Below are 21,114 nucleotides of genomic sequence, written 5' to 3'. Positions count from 1 at the left end.
TGTCAAACATGGCCACATATAGCCCCAAATACTTCCTAGTTAGGCTGAATCATATTAAAATGTAGTTGGAAAATGTTTAACAAAATAAATGAAAATAAAATAAAACAGATAATATTACATTTTAAAACTAAATGCAGTCAATATGTAGCCACCAGAGATCATTATGTATGGATTTGTAGACATTTATCTTTTTTAGTTTGACAACTGGTTTAGACCTTGAAAAATACCCTTGATATTTAGCTTATCAGAAAGAACTATAGTCTATATTATCAAGTGTGGTGCATATATTAAACTATATTGACTAATATTTTAAATGTCTTTCTCTTTGATTCCCCCAATACCAAATCAATATACATTAGTTTGACAAAGGAACTTAAACTATTATTTAAATAAATGTTCCAATTCAAAAACTGATTATTAAAAATTAGAAATATTTATGGGTAAAGTATTGAACTCCTTGACATCTTACCTTTGTTTTACTGTCAAAACAGGTGAATCCCAAGGCAAAATCCACCGTGAAGCACAGTGCTTCTCCTTGCCAGCTACACATATATGTTTTGGACTACAAAAAAAAAGCATTAATTTTGAGAAGATATGATTTAGAAATCATTTTTAGATCTAATCAAATAACAATTTTAAACTTCAATTCTAGAAGTAAATACTGGGGAAAACAATGACATACAAACTAACAACCCAGGGTGAGATAAAAATAAAACCCAAGTTATACATAAAGGCAGAAAGAAGTATTGGGAGTCCATTTGGTGAAAATGTGTTTTTTCTCCTTTTTGACTCTAGGCAAAATAACTATTAGTATATGCATATATTGTATTTAACATGTATTGGACTACCTGCCATCTAGGGGAGGGAGTGGGGGGAAGGAGGAAAGAATTTGGAATAGAAAGTTTTGCAAGGGTCATTGTTGAAAAATTACTCATGCATAAATAAAAAATAACCATTAGTATATGAAATTTATACAAGTTTTTATGAGGCTCATTGTGATTTAGACACATCACAAATTAGTCTGACCAAACACAACCTTTCAACAGAGATGTTAATGAGTGGCTTGAGGGTTTGCAGCTAAAGAGATATTTGCAAACTTGCAACACAAGCACTTCCAAGAATCATCTACACAGGAAAGGCAGGTTGTAAGCTACTTGCCACAGGTCCTGCCTGAAAACAGTCAGACTAATGATGTATATAAATTCATGTCAGAATTTTTCCAAAGCTGAGTAATTCTCATCATTCCCTTCCCAATCCTAGAGGATGGGCAAATTATAGAAAAATAACTTTTTGGTTATAAAATAAGGAAATTCAGAGAATATCTGGTAGGCTAAGGAATTCCATCCTTACCATATTCATGTTCATTTTAATCTAGCTCTTGTGTTTTCCTCTGAGTTAGAACCTTAGGCGCTGATAAGGAAGGGAGTAATAGGAAAAGAGAGAGAGAGAGAGAGAGAGAGAGAGAGAGAGAGAAGAGAGAGAGAGAGAGAGAGAGAGAGAAGGAGCCATTATATCTATCTGTCTTTTGTATTTCTGGGAGGGTAGGGACCTCTACTGGACTGCCCACTGGCTATGAACTAACCTAAGAATCCCTGAAAGATAATTACAGATAAAAAGAAAAGTCCCACAGTCTTCCAGATAGATGTACATCTCAAAGAAGGGCTCTGCAATACCAGTTGTCCTTTATGACAGCTCCAGAGAAGAAACAATGCCATCCTATTGAGACAGCCCTCCACACAACTTAGATTACTTAGTGTTATTTGTTTACGATGTAAATATGTGAAAACTGGCTTTCTTTCCCACATGACTGCCATTGAATCTTTCTGAGTATTGCAAATAACTTGCTACCAACTACAATTCAATTTTTATGTACACTGTAGTATCTATATAAATTAAATTTGGTATAGAATGTCAGAGAAAGCTTTGAGGGCATGGAACTTGAAGTGAGAATGCTCCAGGGAACTTTATTTCTTCTTTTCTTAGGATGCATGCTGGGTGAGACAGTGATAATTGGTTTCAAAAAGGAGACACCCTCAGTTGCCACTTTACTCACTAGTCCTCCCTATACCTCAGGGATAGCCTGACTGCCACATATAAAATAAAAAATGAGGTCCCTGCTGAAGTTGCCCTCAGTCACTGGAAAAATTTTCAAGGAGAAATCATTTACCACAGAGATTTGCAGAATTATTCATATAACATACAAATATTATACCTTAGTGATGCTCAGTTTACCAAATATATACAATATATATATAGAAATATAGAAATGCTATAAAAAGAATACCATTAAAAGTGTTTTCCATTCAGGAAAATAATATACACAATGATACAATATAAACAGAAAGAACAACAATAGCAAAAACAACAATAATTACAATGAACAAGTTTATACTTAGAGAAGAATTGAGACAATGAAGCTCCCTTCTCTTTTTGTAGAGGTAACATATTATAGGATGAAATATTACATATATTGTTTTATATAATTAATATGTTGGTTGATCCCCTCTTCTTCCTCTCCTTCCTTTCCTCCCTCCTACTTTTCCTTCTCTTATTTACTCTTACTCTTCCTTTCTTCCTTCTTTCCCTTTCTTTTTCTCTTTTAACAAGGGATAGCTTTGTAGGAGAGGAAACAGTCATATTAAAAAAAGGTGATATTAAAAATAACAATAAAGATAAAAAATATAGCATTTGTACAAAAAATGTCTTAATCTTTCATATTATCCTACTCTGTTTTAATTGATCATTATTTCATAAGTAAAAGCACTCCCCATATCAGTGGTGATTACATACTTTCCATTCTTTGGTATTTTAGATGTCTTAACACTGGCTATCCTCCTCTCTTCCTCCCCAATTCTTAAAATGTACTTCTTCCTCACTTCCATCTCTGAAATCCTTGGTTTATTTTTACAGTCAGTTTTTAATGACTTTAAAATTTAAAATTAATGATTTTTTTGGCCTTTTCAGTTGCTAGGGCCCTCTCTTTGAAAATCACCTGGTACTAATTTTGTTTATACTTATATGTTTCATTAGAATGTAAGTACCTTGAGGGCAGGAAGAGTTTCACTTTTGTTTTTGTACATGTGAACAAATAATCAATTCACATTGGCTTATCTATTGACAGTTTTTTTTTCATGAATTTATTTTGTTTCAAAATTCCCAGAAGAAATAATTTTTGGTCTTTAGAAGTTGCACACTGCTTAGACTGATCCTTGGACAATAACCCATTTCACAATCTGGATTTGGAACTTTTCTGGCATGAGAGAAAGAGCCAAAAACCTAGGATAATCAATCAACCAGAATATAATATGAGAAATAAAATATTCTCAACTTTTAAAATAATTTAATCCACTTCCTGTTCTTATCCTAAATTTCTTGTGTTTAATTTTATTGCTGCAAAAATGGGGGTGGGGGAGAAAATGCCCTCCTTTTACAAAAAAGAAAAAAAAATCCCATAATTTTTGTAAGTGTACCATCAGCACAGAGTTGTCCAGAATCCTATCACTAATCTCCCTTAGTTTTGCACTTGGAGTGAAATCAGGAAAAGAGATTCATTTATGTAAAATTCAGTTCACTGCTACTTTCTTTTGTCCTCCAAAATTCTAATCTTCAGAATTCTCTTATCTCATATGCCCAAGAGACTCCACCAAAAAGAAGTATGAAAAATATTTCCAGGTAGAATTCTCCTTGTTATTCTCTTTTTTTTTTTTTTTTTTTTTTCTTTTATGGATGTGAGCCAAGATGCGAGAAGTGAAAAAGTTGTGAAAAGAACCCACAGTTCATAAATGGATTTCCAGTACTCTCTGAAAGTTGATGAGAGTGAAAAGTTAGAAAGATTAGGCTTGACTAAAAAAAGAGCTAGGAGGGGACACTCCCCAACCATCCCTTTGTGGAGGTAAGAATACCGTATGTATTTCACATTACATGTTTTCAAACTTTGCTTGATAATAGTCTCTTCTTCATTTTCTTTTGTTTTTCTTTAAAAAGGGACTATTTATCATATGGGATGACTCTTTGCAAGAGGGAAGGGAGAGGCATACTGGGGAAACCTATGATACTATAAAAAACAAAATAAAAAAATCAACAGATTTATTTTAAAAATAACTTCAAAAAAAAAAAAGGACATGAGAATTGAAATTCTTACATTATAAGATTTAGGAACATTAAATAACCAGGATATCAACCATAAACTACAGTCTTTCATACTGATTCAGCAACTAGTATTCAATACCCATTAAAGTCTGGGTCAATTTAATTTTTCAAGGGATGTGGGCTGATAGCAAATCATAATTATTGTTATTGAATAATATTAGCCTATCTGTGCTCTTATATAGAGAGGAATAAGAGAAAACTTATGGTGAAAGATTGCATAGTACACATAGTCACATTTGCATAATCTCTAAAGGAGTTTAGATAGAGAGAGAAGAAAAGAATAGGCTTTAGTTTATTGTATTTCTGTGGTACATAAAATCCCATTTTCTGCCATGATTCAATCAATATATTCTCTGGAACAGATAGTACTGCATTAGTTGCATTTTTAGAATTTCTTCTCAATATTTATATTTGTTTTGTCTTATGTTGTCCAGTATGGGGCTGTTACAGTTACTAAATAGTCATACTATAAATGTTGATATTTATTAAAATATACTTTCTTCTTAGGTCAGAGTTTCTACAATAAACACCTGGAGTAATGGAATCATTTCTATCCTCCTCTTAAGGAGGATAAGCTTTCTTTCCTTCCCCATTTTTCAAGAGTCTTAGATTTGCAGATAGCTTCTAGACTCTGCAGAAAAGATTGGATTTTTTATCATTTTCTGTTTCCCACTTATACCTATGATTCTTTTGTGCATTTTAAACATATTTTGTTCAAATATAAGAAGAAAAACTTTTAGAACTTTTTCTTTTTTTTTTTTTTTTTTTTAAATTTTTTTATTTAATAATTACATTATATTGACACTCATTTCTGTTCCGATTTTTTTTTCCCCTCCCTCCCTCCACCCCCTCCCCTAGATGGCAAGCAGTCCTTTATATGTTGGATATGTTGCAGTATATCCTAGATACAATATATGTTTGCAGAACCGAACAGTTCTCTTGTTGGGTAGGGAGAATTGGATTCAGAAGGTATAAATAATCCGGGAAGAAAAACATAAATGCAGATAGTTCACATTCGTTTCCCAGTGTTCTTTCTTTGGGTGTAGCTGCTTTTGTCCGTCATTTATCAATTGAAACTCAGGTCTCTTTGTCAAAGAAATCCACTTCCATCAAAATATGTCCTCATACAATATCGTTGTCGAAGTGTATAATGATCTCCTGGTTCTGCTCATTTCACTTAGCATCAGTTCATGTAGGTCTCTCCAAGCCTCTCTGTATTCATCCTGCTGGTCATTTCTTACAGAACAATAATATTCCATAACATTCATATACCACAATTTACCCAGCCATTCTCCAATTGATGGGCATCCATTCATTTTCCAGTTTCTAGCCACTACAAACAGGGCTGCCACAAACATTTTGGCACATACAGGTCCCTTTCCCTTCTTTAGTATTTCTTTGGGATATAAGCCCAATAGAAACACTGCTGGATCAAAGGATATGCACATTTTGATAATTTTTTGGGCATAATTCCAGATTGCTCTCCAGAATGGTTGGATTCGTTCACAACTCCACCAACAATGCATTAGTGTCCCAGTTTTCCCGCATCCCCTCCAACATTCATCATTATTTTTTCCTGTCATCTTAGCCAATCTGACAGGTGTGTAGTGGTATCTCAGAGTTGTCTTAATTTGCATTTCTCTGATCAATAATGATTTGGAACACTCTTTCATATGAGTGGTAATAGTTTCAATCTCATCCTCTGAAAATTGTCTGTTCATATCCTTTGACCATTTATCAATTGGAGAATGGCTTGATTTCTTATAAATTTGAGTCAGTTCTCTATATATTTTGGAAATGAGGCCTTTATCAGAACCTTTAACTGTGAAAATGTTTTCCCAGTTTGTTGCTTCCCTTCTAATCTTGTTTGCATTAGTTTTATTTGTACAAAGGCTTTTTAATTTGATGTAATCGAAATTTTCTATTCTGTGATCAGTAATGGTCTCTAGTTCATCTTTGGTCACAAATTTCTTTCTCCTCCACAAGTCTGAGAGATAAACTATTCTATGTTCCTCTAATTTATTTATAATCTCGTTCTTTATGTCTAGGTCATAGACCCATTTTGATCTTATCTTGGTATATGGTGTTAAGTGTGGGTCCATGCCTAATTTCTGCCATACTAATTTCCAATTATCCCAACAGTTTTTATCAAATAATGAATTCTTTTCCCAGAAGTTAGGGGCTTTGGGTTTGTCAAACACTAGATTGCTATAATTGACTATTCTGTCTTGTGAGCCTAGCCTTTTCCACTGATCCACTAATCTATTTCTTAGCCAATACCAAATGGTTTTGGTGACTGCTGCTTTATAATATAATTTTAGATCAGGTACAGCTAGGCCACCTTCATTTGATTTTTTTTCATTAATTCCCTTGAGATTCTCGACTTTTTATTGTTCCATATGAATTTTGTTGTTATTTTTTCTAGATCAATAAAATATTTTCTTGGAAGTCTGATTGGTATAGCACTAAATAAATAGATTAGTTTAGGGAGTATTGTCATCTTTATTATGTTCGCTCGGCCGATCCAAGAGCACTTAATATTTTTCCAATTATTTAAGTCTGACTTTATTTGTGTGGAGACTTTTTTATAATTTTGCTCATATAATTCCTGACTTTCCTTTGGTAGATAGATTCCTAAATATTTTATGGTATCAACAGTTATTCTGAATGGAATTTCTCTTTGTATCTCTTGCTGTTGGGTTTTGTTGGTGATGTATAAAAATGCTGAGGATTTGTGGGGATTTATTTTGTAGCCAGCTACTTTGCTAAAATTATGAATTATTTCCAATAGCTTTTTGGTAGAATCTCTGGGGTTCTCTAGGTATACCATCATATCATCTGCAAAGAGTGATAGTTTGGTTTCCTCATTGCCTACTCTAATTCCTTTTATATCTTTCTCGGCTCTTATTGCCGAGGCTAGTGTTTCTAATACGATATTAAATAATAATGGTGATAGTGGGCAACCTTGCTTCACTCCAGATCTTACTGGGAAAGGTTCCAGTTTTTCCCCATTGCATATGATGCTTACTGATGGTTTTAAATATATGCTCCTGACTATTTTAAGGAAAAGTCCATTTATTCCTATGCTCTCAAGTGTTTTTATTAGGAATGGATGTTGGATTTTATCAAATGCTTTTTCTGCATCTATTGAGATGATCATGTGGTTTTTGTTTGTTTGGTTATTGATATAGTCAATTATGCTAATAGTTTTCCTAATATTGAACCAGCCCTGCATTCCTGGTATAAATCCTACTTGGTCATAGTGTATTATCCTGGTGACAATTTTCTGTAATCTTTTTGCTAATATTTTATTTAAGATTTTAGCATCAATATTCATTAGGGAGATTGGTCTATAATTTTCTTTCTCTGTTTTCAGCCTACCTGGTTTAGGTATCAGTACCATATCTGTGTCATAAAAGGAGTTTGGTAGGACTCCTTCAATCCCTATTTTTTCAAATAGTTTATATAACATTGGAGTTAATTGTTCTTTAAATGTTTGGTAGAATTCACATGTAAATCCATCTGGTCCTGGGGATTTTTTCTTAGGGAGTTGATTGATAGTTTGTTCTATTTCTTTTTCTGAGATGGGACTGTTTAGGATATTTACTTCTTCCTCTGTTAGTTTGGGCAAGCTGTATTTTTGGAGGTATTTTTCTATTTCATTTAAGTTGTCGAATTTATTGGCATAAAGTTGGGCAAAGTAACTCCTAATTATTGCTCTAATTTCCTCTTCGTTAGTGGTGAGTTCTCCCTTTTCATTTTTAAGACTAACAATTTGATTTTCCTCTTTCCTTTTTTTAATCAGATTTACTAAGGGTTTGTCTATTTTGTTGGTTTTTTCATAGAACCAACTCTTAGTTTTATTAATCAGTTCAATAGTTTTTTTACTTTCAATTTTATTGATCTCACCTTTTACTTTTAGAATTTCAAGTTTAGTGTTTGACTGGGGGTTTTTAATTTGTTCCTTTTCTAGCATTTTTAATTGCAAACCCAATTCATTGACCTTCTCTTTCTCTATTTTATACAAATAGGCCTCTAGAGATATGAAATTTCCCCTTATTACCGCTTTGGCTGCATCCCATACATTTTGGTATGATGTCTCATTATTATCGTTTTCTTGGGTGAAGTTATTAATTATGTCTATGATTTGCTGTTTTACCCAATCATTCTTTAGTATGAGATTATTTAGTTTCCAATTATTTTTTGGTCTACTTCCCCCTGCTTTTTTGTTGAATGTAATTTTCATTGCATCGTGGTCTGAAAAGGGTGCATTTACTATTTCTGCCTTACTACATTTGAGTTTGAGGTTTTTATGTCCTAATATATGGTCAATTTTTGTATAGGTTCCATGAACTGCTGAAAAGAAAGTGTATTCCTTTCTGTCTCCATTACATTTTCTCCAGAGATCTATCATATCTAGCTTTTCTAGTATTCTGTTTACCTCTTTGACTTCTTTCTTATTTATTTTCTGGTTTGATTTATCTAATTCTGAGAGTGCAAGGTTAAGATCTCCCACTATTATAGTTTTACTGTCTATTTCTTCTTGCAGCTCTCTTAGTTTCTCTTTTAAGAATTTAGATGCTACCCCACTTGGTGCATATATGTTTAATATAGATAGTGCTTCATTATCCATGCTACCCTTTAGCAAGATATAGTGCCCTTCCTTATCTCTTTTAATTAGATCAATTTTTGCTTTAGCTTGATCTGAGATCAGGATGGCTACCCCTGCTTTTTTGACTTCACCTGAAGCATAGTAGATTTTGCTCCAACCTTTTACCTTTAACCTGCATGTATCTCCCCGCTTCAGGTGTGTTTCCTGTAAACAACATATTGTAGGATTCTGGCTTTTAATCCATTCTGCTAACCGCTTCCTCTTTATGGGGGAGTTTACCCCGTTCACGTTTATGGTTAGAATGACCAATTCTGTATTACTTGCCATCTTGTTAACCCCGTTTATGCTTTCCTCCCTTCTTTCCCCTTTCCCCCCCTTCCAAGTATTAAGCTTGTGAGCACCCCTTGCTTCTCACAGCCCTCCCTTTTTAGTGTCCCTCCCCCGCCTTAGAGTTCCTCCCCCTATCTTACCCCTTTCCCTCCCAGTTCCCGTATTCCCTTCCACTTAGCTTATTCCTTCCCTTTCCACTTTTCCCTTCTCACTTTTCAATGAGATGGGAGAAGTTTCACCATAGATTGAATATGTCTTAAGATTTTTCACTTAAAGCCAATTCTGAAGGCAGTAAGATACCCACTATATTCATCCCCCTCCATTCTTTCTCTCAGATATAATAGGTTTCCTATGCCTCTTCATGAGATGTACTACCCCCACTTTACCCTTTTTCTGGTACAATGTCCTTTCCACATCAATTTCTAGAACAAGGTATACATGTATTCTTTATACATCTATATAGTCAAAATATAGTTCCCAAGATTAATCTTTACCTTTTTAGATTTCTCTTGAGTTCTATATTTGTAGATCAAACTTTTTGTTAAGTTCTGGTTTTTTCATCAGAAATAGATGAAATTCGCTTACTTCGTTGAATGTCCATCTTCTTCCCTGGAAAAAGATGCTCATTCTCGCTGGGTAAGTTATTTTTGGTTGCATACCAAGTTCCTTAGCCTTTCGGAATATCATATTCCAGGCCCTTCGATCTTTTAATGTGGATGCTGCCAGATCCTGGGTGATCCTTATTGTGGCTCCTTGATACTTGAATTGGGTTTTTCTAGCCGCTTGCAATATTTTTTCTTTCATCTGAGGGTTCTGGCATTTGGCCACTATATTCCTTGGTGTTTTGATTTTAGGATCCCTTTCAGTGGGTGATCGATGAATCCTTTCAATGTTTATTTTTTCCTCTGTTCCTATGACTTCTGGGCAGTTCTCTTTGATAATTTCCTGGAAGACAGTGTCCAGGCTCTTTTTTTCATCATGTTTTTCTGGAGTCCAATGATTCTCAGATTGTCTCTCCTGGATCTGTTTTCCAGGTCTGTTGTCTTCCCCAGAAGGTATTTCACATTTTTCTCCATTGTTTGATTTTTTTGGATTTGCTTGACTGATTCTTCTTGTCTCCTCGAGTCATTCAATTCCACTTGTTCAATTCTGATTTTCAGTGAAGTATTCTCTTCACTCACTTTTTAAAAATCTTTTTCTAATTGTCCAATTGAGTTCTTTTGTTCTGTGGAATTTTTTTCCATTTCGCCAATTTTGTTTTTTAGAGAGCTGTTTTCTGTTTCCAGTTCACTAATCCTATTTTTCAAGGATTTTACTTCTTTATCCACTCTCTCTTTAACTGACTTCTCCAGGCTCTTTTCCCATTTTTCTTCTAGCTCCCTTGTGAGAGCCTTTTTAATCACTTCTATGAGGTTCATCTGTGCTGAGGAACAGAAGATCTCCTCCTTTGGGGAATCACCTGGGGACTGCCTGTTTTTAGTCTCCTCAGGATTTAGAGTCTGCTCTCTATCTGTATAGAAGCTGTCAAGGGTTAAAGTCCTCTTCAGCTTCTTGCTCATTCTGTCTATTAATCAGAGACAAACTGCCAAAGAAAAACAGAAAAAACTGGAGTCTTTCTTTGGGGGGGGGGCTGGGTGTGTTATCGAGCTTCCTCTACAGACTGCAGGGGGCAGCAGTGAGGCACTAGCAGGACTGTGCTGCGCCTGCGCTCTGAGATCCCAAAGCGTGCTGAGTCACTGTGGGGGGGGAAGGAGGGGGCGGCCAGGTCCTGAGAGACTCCAGCTGTTTGCGGTTGTATTCTTCAGCCCCGGTTTTTTTAGCTTCTCTGCTGGGCTGTTGACTTGCTGCAGGTTCCAAACCTGTAGCGAAGCTCTCCCCGCAGAGACAGCTACGATCACTCCCCTCCCCCTCTCAGCTCTGCTCCCGTGCTCTCACTGCCGCTGCCGCCTGCGCCCGATCTAAAACCGCCCCAGCCCTCCAGTAAAGACAGACCTTTCTTGGCGGATCTCAAGGATGGCTTCTCTTGGTAACTATATGTGGGTTTTTTTCAGTCAAGCATTGATTCAGAGGCTTGTAATGAAGTGGATAGTGAGAGAAAGCGCGGAGCTTATGCAACTGTGAGCCTCCTCTCCGCCATCTTAACCGGAAGTCCTTTAGAACTTTTTCTTTGTCAACTCAGTTAAATATATAAAGTAAAAGTTGCTAATAATTGTTATGGGCCAGAACCCTGAAACAAGGATTCTTACAAGGTGTTAAGTCAGTAGAATTGATGAGACAATGGTTATCTAGTTTAGCATGGTGATTAATAGTTTTCTAAGTTCAGTTTAATTGAGTTAATCCTACAACAAATAATGGTTTCCTAGTAATATAATGATTGGTTATCACTATCCAATAACCAGGTGGGATTCAGAGCCAGGGAGGAGAAGCAGACTGGAGATAGGAGCTCAAGCTTTTGGAGCCAAGGAGAGAGAGATTCATTTCCATCGCCCACCTTTGTGGTGGCTGGAGGCTGAAGCACAAACCTTTGGACTCAGACTCACTTCATCTCACACCACTGTGGTGGCCTATTCTCCTGCATTTTCTCCACTGAAACCAAGTCCTCTCTGAAGGCCATGAGAAAGCTGAACACCAAGCAAAGGAGACAATAAAGACTTTTGGATTTTAATACCTGGCTATTCTTGTGGCAATTTTAATCTATTGAAAGGAAGGCTGCTCCAAAGACCTCCAGAAAACCAACGAAATACTTATTTGAACATTTTCTCAGATGTCAAGAACTCAAGATCATTCTTTTAGACTGTAATCAATTTGAAGAGATTTTATTTGGTTGTAAATATGTAAAAAATATTGAATAAAGATTATTTGCAAAAACAAATATTGAATGATTATACACTAATTTTTTTTTACACAAACCCAACATATTCTACCTGAATTGTGGGAAAAAAAAACACTAGGCACATAAATGTATATTATCTCTCTCTCTCTCACATACATAAATCTTTATACAGATAGAAAATCCGAAAAATTTTAATGTGGTTTTAAATTTAAATACATATATTATTCCTGAGTTTCAAAAAAATTCAAAACTGTTTAAAATTTTCAAGCAATGCATAATTAATAAATTTTCCTGATCTGGGAGATAAAGGCTTAGGATATCTTAAAGAATCTTAAGGACATGATGAACTGCAATTGACTCACTAATCAGTACCAATTCTAGACAAAAATATGAAGCAAAGAAGGATGTTTTTAATGACCCCTTATTGATGTTTTTACTTTCACATTTATTAATACAATGTCCTTCTACATTTTGCTCATCACACATTCCCCACATATGGGTATTTCCACATATGTGTATTTCCTTCCCCAATGGAAATCATGGACCTTTCATACTTTAGTTAATACTTTCTGTCATGGATGAAATTTCAAGTCCCAGTCACCAATTTCATTGGTGCCTCTTCCAGTATTTGTAGGATTGTCCTCAAGCAACAGAGTATATAAGCCGGACTGAACTTCAAATTTCTTTATCATTGCATTGTTTTATAAATTCCAATCAATTAAATAATCCAAATAGCAATCAATTTTATGAGGCATCTTCCATATATCAGTCACAGTGCTAAGGAATCTAGATGAAAAGAATGTAATGATTCCTTCTCATAAGGAACTTACGTTTTAATGGGAAAAAAGTACATGTTATATGTTGTTGCTGCTGTTCATCCTTCAGTCTTGAAGAGAACTAGTAACATCAGGTTCTCAGAATTTGCAATTGAATTGAATTTAAGTGAGGCAGAACTGTGCAAAGTTATCAGCCTAATTCTTTCCTCTAGAGTCATTGGAGTCAACTGATAAGACTCTAGTCAAGCGAACTAATAATGATTGTGGAGACAGTGGAAGATGGCATTTTAAAGCTAAAGTATTTAAAGATGTCCAAGTGGAATATTAGAATGGAAAAGATTGGAAAGGATTCCATGTAAGATGAGGTGTTTGAACTGTGTTTTGAATGAGGAGAACCCTTCTGAGGAATGTGGAAAGAATGAATGTTAGGTATAGGGGAAGAACTAATTAACAGGAATAGATAGGAAAGTTTGAGTGTCATGTATGGAGAAATGAGAAGAACTGGGCTAGGTCAAAGAGTGTAAGAGAATAAGAATTGTCTTTGAGGCTTCGAAACATAGTTTTGATCAGATCATAAAGGACTTTGATGTCAAAGTGAAAAAGTTATATATTATTCTAGCAGTAGTCAGGAGTCATTAGAGTGACATAGCTCTCTAAGGAAAATCATTTTGGCAGTTTTGTGGAAGACAGACTTGTATGGTGAGAGATTTGAGCTAGGGAAACAAAATAGGAGGCTGCTATGGTAATTTAGGTGAAAAGTGTGTGAAAAGGACATGAACTGAAACCTTAGCTATTTAAGTAGAAAGAAATGGTCAGATTTTAAAAGAAGGAATAAAAGTAGACCCACAGGAATTGATCATTGATTAAATATGCAGGAAAAGGAAGAGAGAAGAGTTGGAAATGATGCCAGAATTACAAAGTTAAGAATGCTGAATAATGGAAGAATGGTGATACCTTTTAAAATATAAGGAAGTCTGGAAGAAGAATAGATTTAGAATGAAACATTTAAAAAATCTATTTGGGATATGTTGCATTTGAAATATCTCTGATACAATCAGATTGAAATGTACAAGAATTTGGTGATACAGAACCCAGGCTGAGGGGAAAAGACTGGGATTAGATTTATCTGCATTGACATAATACTTAAACCTATAGGAGATGATGAAGTTACCAAGAAAATAGAAAGAAAGAAGCCCTGGGAAAGAGAGTTGGTAGTAAATATAGCAATTGAGTGTGATGTGGCTAGTAAGACAACAACAACAACAAAAAAAAAAAATTGAGAAGAATCAGTCAGATATGCAGGAGAAGAATGAGAAGAAGGCAATGTCAAGAAATTCCTTAGAAGAGAGTATTCAGAAGAAGTAAGTATCAACAGTGTCAAATTGTTGTTCTTTACCCTTTTTTCTCAGAGGACCATAACATCAGGAAGGTAATTCCATGGCTTTCAAGGGAACTGGATTTAAGTGAAGGAGAGCTATTCAAAGTAACTGGCCTGAGACTCTTCTTTGGAGCCATCTGATCTGCATCCAGTGGCAAGATAGAGATAGTTCATGATGACTGGAGATGAATCCCAGTGTCAAATGTTATAGAAGCCCAGGAGGAAGACAACTGTCTACAGCTAATGAGATATGGCAATTAAGGTCACTGATAACTTTGGAGGAAACAGTTTCAGTTGAGTTAGAGGCAACTAGTATAGATGACTTTTTTCTTTTTGACTGAGAAAGGGAAGAATAATAAGATGATAATTCAGTGGGATGGGAGAGTCTGTTTTATCAAAAGATGTGACTCAAGCAAAGCAAAGTTAAACCTTAAATACATTATGTGTTATTGTATTTGCTGTTGTCCAAACTTGATAACTGCCAGACCCATCTGTTGACATAACCTTTGTGACCTCAGGTTATTGTCATGGGCTTTCATATTTCATTAGAATCAATATGATAAACAACAAAAAGCCAGTCATTTAGACTGCCCTCAATATGTAGATTTACTAAACAAAAAATTTGCAAAGAACTTCAGATAAATACATAAGAACTCACTCTACAGTATTTATTACATATAATCATTTAACTTTTCCTTGGGAAAATTCCTATGTGAGAGAATATACTACAGCCTGATATAGTATATTCCACTTTTAGATAGTTCACATTATTAGGACATTTGTGCTGACAAACTACTACTTATAGTTCTAACTTCTATGGCCAAGTAGGAACATAGAAATGTATTCATTTTCTATGTAACACTTTCTCAAATAAATGAAGGCATTCTTTCTGTTCTGCTTAAATCACTTCTTGAGGTAAAATATCAGTTACTCATAAGTGTTGGGCAATGTACTAAACTCTGTTATAGAAAAAGAGGCAAAAGACAGTCCCTACACTCAATCTAAAAGAGGAGACAATATGAACACACACACACACACACACACACACACACACAGAGAGAGAGAGAGAGAGAGAGAGAGAGAGAGAGAGAGAGAGAGAAAGAGAGAGAGAGAAAGAGAGAGAAAGAGAGAGAGCAAACTATACATAAAAATTATCAGTGGACAGGCACTATAATTAAGAAAGGTTGGGGAAGGCTTCCTATAGAAGGTAGAATTTTACTTGGGACTTAAAGAAAACCAGTGAGGTCACTAGTCTGGGCAGAGGAAGGAGAAATTTGCAGGCTTGGAGGACAGCCAGAGAACCTGAACTAAGAGACTGAATGTGGAATTGGCAAGAATGCTCAGTCACTGAATTGATGAGTTCATGTCAGGGAGTAAAGACAAGATTGACACAGTAGGAAGGTGCTATTATGAAAGCCTTTAACAATGCATGCATTTTTTTTTTTTATATATATAATTGCTTCTGGAGGCAATGGGAAGCCATTGAAGTTTATTGAGGAGGGTAGGATGACATGATTGGTCTTGTGCCTTAGAAAACTCACTTTAGTTGCTAACTGGAGGGTAGATTGGAATGGAAAGAGATTTGAGAGGCTGGCAGACCCATGAGTAGATTATTACAATAATAAAAGGCCTCTACTAGAATGGTGGAAGTTTTAGAGAAGAGAAAGGGATGTGCTGGGGAAAGGTTATAAAGGTGAAATTGACAGGTTTCAATAACAGCTTGTATATTGGAGGGGTGGTAGTGGTGCTGTAATGCCAGAGAAACTGAGGCAGGATAGAGATTAGAGAACAATTTAATATTTTATTTGAAAGGGAGAGATTTAATGGGACCAAATGGATCCATAGTTTGGTCCCAGGGCTGAATGAGACTATTGTTTCCAAGAATCCAGCAATGAATGTAGGATACAAGATAGGATAACAAGAATGATGACATAATGGGGGAGGTACTTAAGATGACATAATGGAGAGGTAATGGAAAGGCTCCTGATATTCTAATGATGTCTAAGATATAAAACCATTATCCTATCAAACATTAAGAGGGAATGGTTATAACCTGAGTTATAACCTCTCCCTGAGGCAGAGTAAACTGAGTGGGACAATTAGGGAAACTGGGTCAGGATATTAAAAGAGAACTGTGGCACAACAGAGATATTGAGACATAGTGAGAAAATGAAGACCACTCCTAGGTTGTAAGCCCGAGGCACTGAGAGAATGATGTTACCTTATACAAAAATAAGGAAGGTGGGGGGTAAGAGGACAATTTAAGGAGAAAGAGAATGGATTTTGGTTTTGACATACTGAGTTCAAGGTGTTTACTGAACATTCAATTTGAGATGAATGAAAGGCAGTCAAGGGTAAAAGACTAGAAATCAGCAGACAGACTGGGCAGAAAAGGAAATTTTGAGAATGATCACCATGGAAGTGGTACCAAGATGGCAGAGTAAAGGCAGGGATTCACTCTTGCTCTCTCCTAAACCCCTCAAAATACTTTAAAATAATGAATCTAAATATATTTTAGAGCATTAGAATTCACAAAAACACAGACTGAAGCAATTTTCCAGCCCAGGACAACTTGGAAGGTTGGCAAGAAAACTTTGTTGTTCCTGGGTGAAAGTGGAGCACAATCCTGGTCTCAGCAAAACAGAAACAAATCCTGGGAGCCACTGAATCAGAAACAGCAGTGATGGCTTCTGGAGCTCTCAGCCTATAGAGGATAAGGGATTAAACAACTTGTAAGAAGAATATTACAGGGGTCTCTTTGCCAGCATTGAGGCAGGACTTTGTTGCTTTGCCCATATTCAGATTCAGGATGCAATCCTAGATTGCAGTCCCAGGGTGAGGAAAAGCACTAGCACACCAGAACTTAAAGCCATAGTGGAACATAATCCTCCTCACAGTTCCAAGGAAGTAAAGAGTGTTTGTGTTTGCTCACAGGTCAGAGCACAGACCAGAAAAGTAGTAAACATATTCTCCTTCGATCATATCAACTTGGAAGAATTGAAAACTTACTGGTCCCTAGAAGTTTCTCTCATACTGCATAAAACCTCTAAAACTTGGGACAGTGTACCCTTCTCCCTAGAAGTAAAGCCCTGCTTTAACAAAGAGTTCAAAGTCAAGTAATAGGAAAATGAGCAAACAACAGAAAAAGATTCTGAGCATAGAAAATTATTTTGATAACAAAAAAAGATCAAAACATACTCAGAAGTATATCTAAAACCTCCAAGAAAGATATGAATTTGTTTCAGGCCATGGAAGAACTCAGAAAAGATTTTGAAAATCAACTAAAAAGTTAGAGGCAAGCATACATTTGCCATCTGAACAGTGTAGCCACTTGGCAATTTAGTTCAGGAAAGGAGTTCAGTGTGTGGTATCTTATGTCAGGTAATCGTCAGAATCTTCCTAAGACAATTCAAATTGAAGAAATTCAATTTCCTGGCATGGCAATGATAAACTGTTCAGGTTTTATAGGCATACAACGAGGTCAACACAAAGGCTCTGTAGATCTTCTGTTTGATTATCAGTCTAATACGTCTCCTCTCCTACAATTTCCTTCAGAGCTTCTCAAATACTGAGCTAGCTCTGGCAACACCTGTGTTGATCTCATTATCAATGTGGAAATCCCTGGAAAGTATAGGGCCAATATCTCATATAGGTATGAGAATTTATCCACAGCATTAAAAATTTCACCATTTGATGTAACTGATGGTTCCACATATGGATGTTGTGGTGCTGGCTGATATAAGTCCTGTGTTTTCTTGGAATCAATTGTTAGATCAATATTAGCACTAATTTAGTAAAGTTAGCATTAGTTCATGGAGAACTCACATAGACAAGCACCCACAAGGTGATCAAAAAAAGCAATACAAAGACACTATCAAGATCTCTCTTTAGAACTGCAGAATTGATTGTATGACACAGGAGATACTAGCACAGGACTGCCCAGCATGGAATGCCCTCATCAGAGAAGGTGTTGTAGTCTACGAGCAGAGGAGAATTGAATTAGCTGAGAAGACATGAGATTCACAAAGTTAGAGTCCCCCAAAGTTCATAGGTACTATTTGTATCCAACCACTGGCAGAGCAATCCAAACTTGTATTGGTGTGATCAGCCACAATCAGAGACACTGCAACTCGACTCTAGCATAGTGATGTCATTTTGGTCCTTTTCAAGAATAGAGGACAACAATCAAGAGAGATTTTAAAAAGTGGGAAGAAAAATGAGAGTGAGGCAAGAATATCACAATAAATAAGTCAACAACTTTGTAAAGAAGAAACAAAAAAAATACTAAAGAAAATAATCTTTAAAAAAAACAGACAAGCTCAAACAAAATCCTTTTTCTGTACAAAAAGCCATCAAGGAGAAGAATGCCTTAAAAAGCAAATTGGCCAAATGGAGGGGGAAATTGACTTGATAAAACAACTCCATAAAAATAGAATTGGACAAATGATAAAAGAGATACAAAAATTCACCAAAGAAACTAATTCCTTAAAAATTAGAATTGAACAAATGGAAGCTAAGGACTTCATGAGAAATCAAGAAACAATCACATAAAATCAAAAGAATTAAAAAAGAAGAAAATGTGTAATATATAACTGGAGGATCGTCAGCATAGAAATGGTAATTAAATCCAAGGATATTGGTGAAATCACCAAGTGAAGTAATCTAGAAGGACAAGACATGAAGGTCCAGAACAGAGGGTATGATCTGAATGAGGATCCAGCACAGGAGACAGAAAAAGTCATTAGAATTTTTTCAATTTGACAACATCTTGACTTTCTTCAACAGTTGACATTGTTTTGGCATATCTTTAGACCCTTCATCATCTTTACTACTCTCCTATGTGTTTTACTCTATCAATGTTTTAATTAAAATGTGGTATCCAGAACTAAACACCATATTTTCAATGCATATGATCAGAACAAAGGATGGTGGGATTATTGCCTATTTAGTTCTTGACATTATGTTTCTCAAAACAACCTTTCCTTTCATTCCCTTTTTTGTTGCTGTATCATAATGTTGAATCACATTGAGCTTAACAATACCTTAAAAACTACAGAAACTTTTCAGATATAATTATATAGTCACAACTCTCCTATCTTGTACTTGTGAAGTAAACCTTTTGAATCCAAGTGCAGGACTTTGAATTTCTTTTTTCAGATTCTTACTTTGTCAAAAAATATGTTATCTATCTTACCTGGATTTGTTTCTTCTGAAAAATCTGATAAATGTAGCATACCATTTTGATTTTTATCCAAATCACTGATAAAAATTTTAAACAGCTCAAGGGTAAGCACAGATCTTTGGGCACACCACTGGGACTTCCCTCCAGGTTAACATCAATCCATTAATTAACACTCTTTATTTTCAGTTTTTCACCATTTCTAAATCCTAACTATACAATTCTCAACAAAAATATAGTAAGACTTTGTCAAATGTTTTGAAGAAATACAAGTGCACCTTGCCTTCAGTGTAATTCCATCCCCAAACAATGTTTTTTTTTCCCACTTTCAAAACCAGGGAATGAAATTATTCAGGTGCGGCATTCTGATGTCATATTGGTCTATATTACCAATTTCTTTTTTCGGTGTTCACCAGCCACTTTTTTATAATACTGTATTAGCTTCTCTTAATCCAGCTCTGGCCAAGATCAGGGTGCTAGTTTGGGAGATATTTCTCTCAGTATTCCCTTTATCTTCTCTCCAGAGAATTTTGACAAGAGGAAGATTGGTATGAATTATTAGCTAACGCTTTCCAATCTTTTCCTAAGCTCGGGAAATCAGGAAGTAGGTAAGCTTCTAGAGGACTGTACAAAAGATTGTCAAGGTTCCCAAATTCTTTTGGAATTGCATACAGAGCCTGATAGTTTAAAAAAAAACTTTTTTGAATTTTTTTAAAGTTTTTTTTTTTTTAATACACATTTCTTTATGAATCATGTTGAGAGAGAAAATCGGAACAAATGGGAAAAACCAGGAGATTTAAAAAAAAAAAAAAAAGAGAAAAAATAGAAAAAAATAAAGTGAATGTGTTGATTTACATTTATTCTTCATAGATCTCTCTCTGGATGTAAATGGCATTTTCCATGCAAACTTTAATTGGGATTGCCTTGGATCACTGAACCACTGAGAAGAACCAAATCTTTCAGAGTTAATCATCTCACAATCTTGCTGTTACTATGTACTATGTATTCCTGGTTCTATTCATTTTGCTCAGTGAGCCTAATGATTTAAAAAAAAATTTTTTTTTTTCTCTTCTCTTGAGAGGATATTTCTTAGTCTCATGTTTCCCACTTAGGCAAGGGGAAAGGCTTGGTTCTTAGGTTAAACTTGTTATGTTTGAATGTTTACATAATCTCTGAATCCAATAAATGCATTAAAAACTGGTAATCACTCACTCCTTGGAAAGAGAGGTGATCTGAATTTCAGGAAGGGAAATAGAAAAATCTAAAAGCTATAATATTGTCTAAAACTCAATCTCTGGCTTATCTCTCTGGGGCTTAGAGTTATATGTTAGACATAATTTGATGGACTGGACCTGAGGCAATACTTCTATCATTTTTCCTGGCCTTGTTTTGAGGGAAAAGGAATTCCTATAGGACTAGAGCCAAAGGAATGGTTGGAGAGAAAGGCACATTGAATTGGAAGAACATTTCAACAAGCAGCAAGACAAGGGATAGTTAGGAGAGACTAGACTTCTACCCAACTTGTTCAGTAGCTCACCAAGATATCACAACCCATGCAAGACCTTTAATTATATATTCTAGAACTGAGACAGGATTCAAAGTTAAGTTGGGCTGTAGTTTAGAGATGCCATTCTCCTCCTTTTTTTAGTAAATGGAGGAATAATATTCTTTGCTTATAATCTTGCAAGACCTGTTCCATTGATTACAGCTTTTCAAAATGGTCTTTGAATTAAAATGAGTGTTTAATAAATGGAAACCTAAAATGAACATAGAGGTAAAGATAGATCATTTCCCTAGGAAGAGAAAACAGAAGTAACACAATTGGGAGTTCTTTCTTGTTTTGAATCTATTGTCATT

At 35.4% G+C, this 21,114-nt stretch overlaps 1 protein-coding gene across 2 annotated transcripts in view; it reads right to left on the bottom strand.

Moving 5' to 3' along the window:
- SNTG2 (syntrophin gamma 2) overlaps window positions 1-21,114 on the bottom strand; it is a 640,226-nt gene that overhangs the window by 55,286 nt on the left and 563,826 nt on the right. For both annotated transcript variants that reach the window (XM_051976027.1, XM_051976028.1), the window contains one exon: window positions 470-562. In XM_051976027.1, coding sequence (XP_051831987.1) covers window positions 470-562 — 93 coding nt within the window. The remainder of the gene's footprint in view (window positions 1-469; window positions 563-21,114) is intronic.

Source organism: Antechinus flavipes, chromosome 2, assembly GCF_016432865.1.
Source record: "Antechinus flavipes isolate AdamAnt ecotype Samford, QLD, Australia chromosome 2, AdamAnt_v2, whole genome shotgun sequence".
Classification (NCBI taxonomy): Eukaryota; Metazoa; Chordata; class Mammalia; order Dasyuromorphia; family Dasyuridae; genus Antechinus; species Antechinus flavipes.
This window is presented reverse-complemented; position numbering and strand designations above follow the sequence as displayed.